The sequence below is a fragment of the Halyomorpha halys genome, unplaced genomic scaffold, assembly GCF_000696795.3.
Source record: "Halyomorpha halys isolate HHAL.00 unplaced genomic scaffold, Hhal_1.1 Scaffold500.1, whole genome shotgun sequence".
Taxonomy (NCBI): domain Eukaryota; kingdom Metazoa; phylum Arthropoda; class Insecta; order Hemiptera; family Pentatomidae; genus Halyomorpha; species Halyomorpha halys.
The window spans coordinates 812,204-823,497 of record NW_027111990.1 but is presented as its reverse complement, the minus strand read 5'-3'; the positions used below and the strand labels follow the sequence as shown (position 1 = coordinate 823,497).

Below are 11,294 nucleotides of genomic sequence, written 5' to 3'. Positions count from 1 at the left end.
AGCCCAAATGAATTCACTGATGCTTCTTGACCTTAATGGTTTACTGAGAGTACATAACATCCCCCTGTCTCGACAAGATGTTAGATTCTTTTTGAGACCCTTTGGGGCTGAACAGGATACCTCCACTCGGTCAAGTATTTTTGGAGTTGTTACTTCAACATCTTTCCACTTTCTTTTCCATTCTCCAACAAGTACTGAGAACTGGTCGCCCTCAAGATTTACCCATTACTTCAGGAGACTGGTGCCCTCCACTAGCGTACTTTTTTCCTTTACAATCTCTGAAGATTGATTCTAGCGTTATCCTTCTAGCGTTGTGGTAACGTCGAAGGTCTGGTTATTTACTGTTTATCCTGCTTCTCTATCCTGGTCTATGTCCTATTCCTATCTACCTTCTAATATTGATAACACTGATAATACGCAGCATTGAGACCTTTTGAGAGAACAAATTAATTACTGTAGATACACCTGTCAATATTATTTTTCTTCTTCTTTCTCATCTGGCATTATAGTCCTAGGAGAAAATAGTGCATAAACTAAAGTGCATATAGGTTTTATCGATTTATTATTTACAAATTATTATGTGAAAAAAAACAAGTTTAATTATTTATACTATATTGCGTCTCCTTACAAGTGCAAAAACTTTTTACAACGTTCAATGTCAATTAAATTACAATGTATGGACAATATTTACAATGATTTATTTTTGTAACCTTACAATTAATAACTTGCATTGCCACAATCAATACTAGTTCGTCTCATAAGTTTGTTATCTAGAACCGCCAATTGTTCAAGAAAGCCATCATTGGGATGTATGTTTCTTCTTTTTCTGACGCAAGCCATCGCGTCGCACGCAGACATGTTACGTTTCAATACCAAATAAGCTAACGTAAAGATGGCTGATCTTGACATCCCCATGTAGCAGTGTACCAGAACTTTACCTGAAGCAACAAAATTTCTACTTATATTTTATATTATTTATGTATCAACATATAAAAGTTGTACATATATTACATTATATTATATAAACTCCTGATCAAAATTTACGCTCAACTTGCGTTATTTGAACATAAATTCCATTTTATTAAATCATTATTTATACTCAGCTTTACTTAATTTCTAGGAAGACTGGGTAATTAATAACCAAACATTAAAACAAAAATTTACGTTTATTAAAAAAAAAACTTGCGAAAGAAAATGAAACTTTAATGAAATTTTTTTTTTTAATAATTTATTTATTGTTATTTAGAACTGTATACAAATATACACATCAAGTAAATTTGCTGTAAGTGATATTATGACATAAACATGTGGAGAATCTACCCATTGATAGAACTCTAAAAACATTTCTAAAGGAGAAGATCTCGATGCCATCTTCTTTTCAGACGCCTAGGAGGATTATTAGGTAGTGAAGGAGAAGCTAGGTTAGAAACGAGTTGGTTTGGGTGGTTGGGAAGTTTATTCTGGAAGGATTGGTATCTGGTTCTGGCAAAACCGGCAACATTGGGGTCCTGATGGATGATTTGATTTGTGACAAAGTAAGGAGCATTAAGGGTTTCACGAAGGATTTTGGACTGTAAGGATTGGATTCGAGAGGAATTAGATGGTTTAGTGGAGCCCCATAGCTCAACTCCGTATGTCCAGATAGGCCTTATAACAGTCATGTAGATCAGTCTTTTGTAATGGATTGGAAGTTTGGACCGTTTGTCTAGTAAATGTTGTAATTTAATGAAAATTAAAATAAAATTTTAAAATAGCTTTCTTAAAATTACAGTTTTATCGGTATTTAATGTTACCTCCTCGTAGCCTTGATTACTGCTTCCAGACGTATTCTAATCATGCTTTTGGTTTGATATGCTATTCTTTTTTGAGGAATTTTCCCACTATTCCGAAGCAGCTTGTTTCAGCTTTGTCAGGTTTGTAGGAGCTGGTATACGACTTCGAATGTTTCTTTTGAGCTGATCCCAGACATGCTCAGTAGGGTTGAGGTAAGGACTTCGAACAGTCAACCCATCAATACACACTTAAATATGTATCAAGAAGAAAGAAATTTAAAAATATGTAAAATAAAATTGTTCAAAATATCACGAAATGTTCTCAGGAAGCATAAACGTATAAATTCCATTTCTTATAACTGTTTGTAATTAGTGTTTCTTTTGAGCTAATCCCAGACAAGCTCAATAGGTTTGAAGCAAGGACTTCGAACTGGCCAGTCAATCCATCAATACACTCCTTATAAATAAACTCCTTCTCCAAAATCTTCTGCATACAATTTTATTTTTATCTCCTTTCTGGTCATTTCTGATATACTTGCTTTCAAATTCAAAGACCGTCCTCAAACAACCACTAACTCTGTGCCAGCCTACGTCGTGACACCAGCCCAGAACATGATATAGCCTTCACCGAAAGAAAGACAAGGAATAATATTGCATTCTCCTGGCAACTTCACCGTTCAAGCCGTATTCTTCGCCGAGAAGAGTCAAAGCAATGACAGCTTCGTACTCGGTTAAACGTCTCGTTTGGCCCATAAATCGAAATTTAAATAAATTCAAATATGAAACTTGAAAACTTTTGTAAAACGAGCGATTAATTTAAAGCAACTGCAATAAAACTTACTAAACTCAGAAATCAAACAATAGAGAGAAATCATTGATTTAGTACAGTACATTTCAATGGGATTATAAACAATAATTTACTGTTTATCAACAATTCTTGGATATTTCTATATCATAAACAAACTAACAAACATCAAGAGGTGGAAATGGATTTATGGCTAAATGTTATGGTGGTGCGTTAATTTTGATCAGGAGTGTAGGGTATGTACCTTAATAGTTGCTGTAAAAAAAGAAGAATAAATTAAAAAAAAGATATAAATACATATGAGTTTTTGAAAAGATGTATTTCCTTATCAATGTTTCAGTACAGTGGGATGATATAACCAGTTTTGCTTTTTTTTTTTTTGTTCCTCTTAAAAAGGAATAAATATTGTCTCTGAGCTCAAATTCGTCCATTTTTGTTCTTTCATTTTTAATCTTGCATAAATTCCCCATTTCTCATTAAACTATTTGAACTATTCTATTCTTTATCCCCAGGGGTAAAGTATATAACTTTCAGCTTGTATCGTGGATAGCACGATAGATTTTAACGTATTGATTGATGGATTGCAGTTTTTAACTGTCTTCTAAAACAAATATAAGAAATTTGTTCTCAAGTAATTGCCTCATTAATCTGGCATTATATTATTATATATATTATATGTTATTCCAAAATAACCTTCCTGTGTTATTATGTACATAACCAGGAGGTCCCAATGTGCTCGGTTCGGAGCATTGTGGGTTCGATTCCCATCTTTGGCATTTAACATTCATTTTTCTGCGGTCCCGAAGAATGAATCTTGACGCTCCCATCTTGGTTAGTACGCGGCGGCAACTCAGATAGCTGCTAGGGGTTGGCAAAAAGAACCACTAGGCCACTTGCCGGACTTGTTCCCCCACACCACATACCAGTACCAGTAGGTCTTATCCTCAGTTAAATACCCTGAGAGAAAAAAATGACTATCATTCATTGTCATTAGTGATAAATAATGAATAAATATATAATATGGAAGTTTTTTATCATTAAATAAAGGAGAAAATGAATGTTTCGTACTTGTATGGTTGTTAGACGATAACTATTCAAGATTTTACCTTGACATACCTATTTATAAAATGTATAGTAAAGGGAAGCATTATCATCCTGAATAATAAAGATATATCAAATTTTTAAATTTTTTTTTAAAAGGTACAAGGATTCATTTCGTTTGTATGCACCAGATTTTAAAATCTAAAACAATTCCGAGCATTGTGCCAGTATTTAATAATTTCTAATCACAAAATAAATTAACTTTAACTACTAAACATGTGATGTTTAGTAGTTAAAGTTAATTTATGATTAACAGAACACAATGTAAGTGCCATTTTTTCTGGCCTCAATCTAAAATAAATATTTTGTACATCTTTTTACTGCTATAAAATTATTTCCTTCTTCTTTTATGAAGCTTGGTGGATTACATCCGCTTATGAACAAATGGAATAATCGCCGCTGAATAAAATCTGATCTGTTATTTTTTGTCTCTGGCAGGGATAAATGGAGCGATCTGGGGTGCTAAATTCAAAATACTTAAGAGGAATCAAAAAAGAAAATTTATAAGTAATTTCCTCAAGATAAGAAACCCGGGAATCATATTTTCCCTAGATGGACATGGCATGTAGCTGTTTTATCAGGACATTAAAAACTAATTCATTCACTACAGGACTTATATTTTATTTTATTTTAGTATGTATGAGACCATCACTATTACCTATTGTCCACAACTGTGTGGCAGATTGTAATATCTACCAATAAATAAAAAAATAAAACTTAAGCAATTAAATAAGCACTACAGCACTCAAATGAGGGCTTTTTCATAGCTCATCATTTAATTGTATCGATTATTGAGTTTGTATTGTTTTTTCCATTTTCCACGATCTTCAGGTAAGTAAAAGCAGTTTCCTAGGAATGGAAATGATGACTCAGTAACGGGCTCACTTTACTAAGTCACTATTATTTTCTCATTACTTAAAGCTAAAAAAAAAAACTTTATATATATATATAGAAATAATAATAATAATAATAAGTATAGAAATAATTCTATACATTAGATATTATTATTGTCATATTTTTTTAAAGAGAATATCGTTGAAACCTTTATTTCTCAACGCCTCGTCAATAAAATTAGCAACAGCTTCGAAGTGTTTAAGGACATTAGTCACTGAGAGGTCCATCAAATGTAATCCCATGTACTGTATACCCAACTTCTTGTAGTAATCTTCGTCAGTGTTTACCATGCCGAAACCGCTACCTTCTGCCGTGTTCACAATGTGAGTTATCCCGCTCATTCGCAAAAATGGCTTGCTCATTGCCGCATTTCTGAAACAAGAAATATTACCAGATAAAATTTGACAACATTTAATCATTCTGATAAAAACCTGAAAAATATTGACTGACAAATATTGAAGAAGGCAACCTGATTCAACAAATACGAAACTGCTACGGACAAATAGCTACTAACTCTGAAAAATTCAATTTAATAAAGAAATTGCTACTGTTCGAACAACTAAATCGGGCATTTAGTTTTCGTGAGAGCGAATTTAAGTTTCCGAAATCCGGGCAGTATCCTTGGTCTTACCCTTTATACAATTTTTACAGCTGACATCCCAACCCATCTTAGCACAATCCTCGTTATTCCTTATTCTTGAAAAAATAAGAAAAGTAACTAGGAAATCAGGCTTAATTTCAATGCATTTTGGTGAAGTAAATGTATATATAATTAAATATTAAATTATTACCATGTAAATGGGTAAAATTTTTTTTTATTAAAATGCAATGTAAAATTTGTTGATTATAAATGTATGATAATAGTAAAACTTTGATTTTAAATATTTTTATTTTTAGAACTTGATAACGGCCATAAGAGCTCGAAACGTTGTTCAGATAACGTAAAGAATGAAGAAGTGAAATAAAGGGTATAAACTTCTGAAAAAATGATCAATCCTTAATTTTATGTTTATTTTATCTGGACATACGGAGTTGAGCTATGGGCTCCACTAAACCATCGAATTCCTCCTGAATCCAATCCTTACAGTCAAATATTCTTCGTAAAATCCTCAATTTTCCTCACTTCACAAATCAAATTATCCATCATGACTTCAATGTCCCATATATTGCCGATTTTGACTGAACCAGATACCAATCCTTCCATGATAAACTTCCCAATCACCCAAACCAACTTATTTTGATGAAGGTGATCCGTAAAAATTTTTTCAGAGTTTTTTTTGAACCGCACCCGGACCATATTCCATTCATCTATACACACGGTCAATTAATAATCTTCCAGTAAAATAAACAGGTAGGTTATGGTATGTGAGTCAGTTCTAGAAATAATTGTGTTCACACCGTCTCTGTTTTATGAAATCCCTCTTCCTTTATGTAAACTGACAATAGAATCCAAACTAAATCAACTGTTCTATATTCCCAAAACCACCAACAGCAGTAATACTAATCTATTTGATTAAGTTTCATTCTATGACATAGAGTTCAGTATTAACTGTTCTACTGATATGATTGTTTTGTTGCTATCTATTAATCATTTTTGCACAATTGATCACTGGAGATGAGAGGTATGAAGGAGTGAAACAGAGGAAGTAATGAGTTGGATGTAATTGTTAAATTGGTAAATTTTTATTGGGTTTTGTGCGAAAAGGAGGAAAAAAAGAAAAGTAATTTTTTGTTAGGGAAAAAATGTATTTACGTGTATTGTATTTATGATAATTGTTAAAAAGGACTAAAAATGTTACTGTATTGTAGTGTATTATGTCCAATTATGTATAATACACTGTGTATTATAGCAACCCAATGTTGCAACGATTATTAATGTATTATTAACAACTATAAATCAATTTATTTGAGCAAATATCATGAAAACTACTATTCCTACGAAGGTAAAGGTCATAAACTACTTTATAGTACATTAAACTAGCTTTAATTTGATAGCTAATAGATATCTGTACGTCACATAGTTCCTGAGATATAGATTTTTCAAAATAAATTAACTAACTACTGATATTACAGTACATTTTTATGAAATGTTTCTTTTTAAAAGGCTATATCTCGAGAACTATTGGACGTAAATTAGGGTTCATATTTCAGCGAATTTACTCTTCTTTAAATAATGTCCTCTTAGGTTTTTTAGTGTTATTGGTAGTTTATAAGATATAGAGCTCCGAATGAAAAATTAATGTTTTTTTAAGTTTTTGAAACAGCCACCATTTTTTTATTCTCCCTACCTATACTTGGCAGACTCATCAGTTTTGACTAGTAATTATACATAGTTTTCATTAAAGTAATCAAAAATTGGGGTGAGATAACTGCCTTTTTTTCTTCCCGGGTCTTGCACTAAAATGACCTAAACCACCTCCTAAGCAGTACCAAAAACTTTTACATAAAAATGTTATAATGATAGAGGTGATTCAGAAATACCTCGCCAGACAAATATTTGTGATGATTTTATCCCACCAGAATAAAATTAAATACAATTTTTTAATTTAGTCAATTTATTTTTTTTTCTGCGTTAAACCACTTAGTAACAAAAGTTTCAGGGACATTCATAGGGGAAGATCCCTTGTAAATAACTTCGTATGTAAATGATTCTTTTTAATAATTTAGAATTTTCTATAAATCTGTAAGGTTGAAAAAATCAGAAATGACGAGGATTTTCTTTTCGTTTCTGGCTGTTATCCCGATTTTTAGTTGCTTAACCAGATGAAGCCAAGCGGATCTGTTCAACAGTAATAAGTTGTGTATTATTTAATGACGCACGAAAATTAATAATGAAGTGTTTCTATTTAACCTTTGAAGTGTTTCTATTCAATATGAGGAGAAGATGATCGGGGATGCGGTCTGTAATAATATACAAATAAGTAAAAATTATTTTATTTTTGCCGATGTTTAGACAAGAATTCCAGGCCTTCACCAGGGCTGAAAACAAAAAACGAAATAACAACCTTAGAAAATATTTAAGTTTTTCATTTCAAATCCCGGGTATAACTAGGGATGGGATATTTTATGTTATTGATATCCAACACATGTACATAAATACGTGTTTATTTTTAAATAAATATGCGTTAAAACCGAAGAAATGTTAAATGACTTTTAAAAAAAAAAAAAAAACTTTTTTTTTTTAATTTATTTATTTAACGTAATTTAGAACTGTACAAAATAATACAATAAGTAAACATGTTGTATGTTTCATATACACTTTAAAATCCTGGGAAGAAACCATCTATTGGTGGTACTTCAAACATTAATTTAAATTAGAAGGTCCCGTGGCCATCTTCTTTTCAGACGCTTCGGAGGGTTATCAGGGATTGTTAAGGATGAAAGATTAAGAATTAATGGGTTAGGATTGTTAAGGAGTTTGGAATGAAAAGACGCATATCTGTTTTGAGCCAAATCTGTAACGAATGCGATGTTAAGGCCTTTGTGAATGAGTTTATTTGTAACGTAATAAAGAGCATCATGGATATTACGTAGGATTTTGGATTATAAGGATTGGATGTGGGAGGAATTTGATGGTTTGGTGGAGCCCTAGAGCTCAATTCCATATGTCCAAATTGGTCTGATTATCGTCGTGAATACTAATATTTTGTAGTGAATGGGTAGTTTGTCAAGTAAGTGTTGTAGAAATCGGAATCTACGAGCAGTTTCTTGTCGTTTCAGTCTTGTGTGTGGATTCCAAGTAAGTCTCTTTAAAAAAAAAAAAAAAATGGGAAAATTAAAAAAAATCCTGAAAATAAACAAAATACAGTATATAGCTTTCTTGTTAGTTAAATAAGGTCGTAAAATAATAATATTGATGGTTGTTTGAATTCACCATTTGATAAATTTGAAAGTGTAAAGTATTTTTATGTTTTCGAAAACAAATGGTCGACGGTTGTGAAACAAAATTGATGAGTATCGACCGAAAGATGGACGATCTTTGTAATAGGTGCATATGGTATCTGAAAGGAATACAATCCCTAGAACAAGGCTCACACTTTTTCCAGCAATGACGCCAATAATAATTTTAAAATCGATCAGGTTAGGATTTTTTTAAAAATATCGATTAATTTTCCCTGAAAAGATAATTTAGTATTTCTCCCGCCATCCTAACTCCAATATATTTTTTCTATCATCTATATTGTGGATGGTAATATACACTTTCACTGAAGCCTGGAATAAATCGATAAATAAAATTGACTTCCTTGAACTTACAGTAAATTTAAGAGATTTTTTTTTTCGCCTCATTTGAAGTGTGTTCGGTTGTGTGTTAGGTTTATACTACTAAAATTAAATTAAATTAAATATATTGATTTTTTTTTTAATTTGAGCAATGGGTAGTATTTGAAATAGAAAATACGGAAGTAGAAGAGAAATGTTTGTTGGAGCTTAAGTTGTAAAAGAACCAGAGAGAAAAAAAGGCAATTACCCCAATTTTCGATTACTTTAATGAAAACCATGTATAATTACTAGTCAAAATTGATGAGTCTGCCAAGTATAGGTAGAGGGAATAAAAGATGGTGACTGTTTCAAAACCTTAAAAAAATAACTTTTTCATTCGAAGCTTCATATCTTAAAAACTACCAACAGCACTAGAAAACCTAAGAGAACATTATTTAAAGTAGAGTAAATTTTCTGAAATTTTAGCCCTAATAGAGCTATTTACGTTCAATAGTTCCGGAGATATCATTTCATAAAAATGTACTGAAAGATTAGTAATTAGTTAATTTATTTTGAGAAATCTATAACTCAAGATCTATGTGACTTACAGATGTCTATTAGCACTCAAATTAAAGCTAAGTTAATGTACTACTTTATTTGCGTAGGAATATTAGTTTTTATGACATTTGCTAAAATATATTGATTTATAGTTGTTCGGACAATAAGTTTGATTTATGAAAAACTTTATTTCAGAAACCATAAGACATACAGATGTCTGCCAGCACTTAAATTAAAGCTAGTTAAATTTAATATAAAATAGTTTATAACGTTTATCTTTGTAAGAGAAGTAGTTTTTATGATATTATATTTGAAAACATGCATCTCAGGAACCATACGACGTACACATGTCTTCCAGCACTCAGAATAAAGGAAATTTAATTTACTATAAAGTAGTTTATGACACATTTCTTCGTAGGGGTAATAGTTTTTATGATATTCGCATATGAATATAAATTTGGCACATGAAAATTTGTCCAAACAAATCTAAATCAATTTATTTTAGAAAATATCATTAAAATTACTTCTACGAAGATAAATTTCATAGACTACCTTATAGTCCATTAAGCAAGCTTTAATTTGAGTGCTAATAGACATCTGTACGCTTAATGGTTTTTGAGATATAGATTTCTCAAAATAAATTCACTGACTACTAATCTTTCAGTACATTCTGTACAACATTTTAATGAAATGGTGCTTTTTATAAAGCTATATCTCGAGAACTATATAACGTAAATAGCTCTACCAGGGCTTATATTTTAGCAAATGTACTCTGCTCGAAATGATGTCCTCTTAGATTTTCTAGTGTTGTTGGTAGTTTTAAAGATAAAGAGCTCCAAATGAAAAATTAATTTATTCTACCGTCTTGAAACAGCCGCCATTTTTTATCCCCCCTACCTATACTTTGCAGACTCATCAATGACTGGTAATTATACATATTTTTCATTAATGTAATAAAAAATTGGGGTGAAATAACTGCCTTTTTTTCTCCTCTTGGGCTCTTGTACTATTAGGCACCATTGTAGGTAAAGGAGCTCAGAATTACATTGAAATTAATTTTGATGACATCTACATTTCTAATTTAATGTTCCCAGAAAATAATTCATAACTATATATGTTCTAATTTTCATCTATGAATTGATTTTTTCTTTTTTCCTAATTTATAAGAAGTTCCGTTTGGATTAAAAATAAAGAAAAGTAATTTTAAGTGAAAAGGAAATACGGACTGAAATATGTATCAAGAAGAAAAATATGTAAAATAAAATTGTTCAAAATATCACGAAATGTTCTTAGGAAGCATAAACGTGTATAAATTCCATTTCTTATAATAACCATTTGTAATTAATGACTTTATAATTTTCAGTAAGACCCTACACTAGATTGTTCTTTATATGATATGGATTTTAAAACATACTCAGTTACAGTCAATCCCGCTATCGCATTTGTGAAGTTACTAATTAATGTACTTCCCCAGCGCCAATTAGAACACTGTCTTCGAATTGATGACTTATGCATGGTAATAAATCGATTTCCTCAATTATAGCCCGCTGAATGATTGGGCTATTTATTATACCTTCAATAACGCAGATTGTACCTGTAAGATCTTGAAATTATCACCCATAGTCCTTAAACTCAATATATAATCTTGTAACTTTTCCGAGGTTTTATTATTTAAATGAAATAAATTCTATCTAATTTAGTCTCAAAAATTTTTATTAATACTTCAAATGTCGGCCACCTCAAGAATAATCTTAACTATAAAATCCCAGGCTTATATTCAACAATTAATTTTAAGATATTCTACCCCAGTCTAATAAATTAAGTAAAATCAATCTATGTATGCCACTATTTCATTTAAGTATAAATAATTTTATATATAGGAAAATGGTTAGGGTTGCGGTCAAAGGAGAAACAAAAGTAGTTTACAACTATTTATTTTCCGACGTTAATATAAATATATAATA

General features: G+C 31.0%; 1 protein-coding gene across 1 annotated transcript in view; it reads right to left on the bottom strand.

Moving 5' to 3' along the window:
* Positions 1–545: 545 nt before the first annotated feature.
* LOC106683637 (dual specificity protein phosphatase 3) overlaps positions 546–11,294 on the bottom strand; it is a 31,447-nt gene continuing 20,698 nt past the window's right edge. Inside the window, exons 2-3 of the mRNA XM_014425241.3 lie at positions 4,721–4,944; positions 546–938 (exon numbers count right to left, since the gene is read on the bottom strand). Of these exons, the coding sequence (XP_014280727.1) occupies positions 718–938; positions 4,721–4,944 (445 nt within the window). The 3' untranslated portion in view covers positions 546–717. The remainder of the gene's footprint in view (positions 939–4,720; positions 4,945–11,294) is intronic.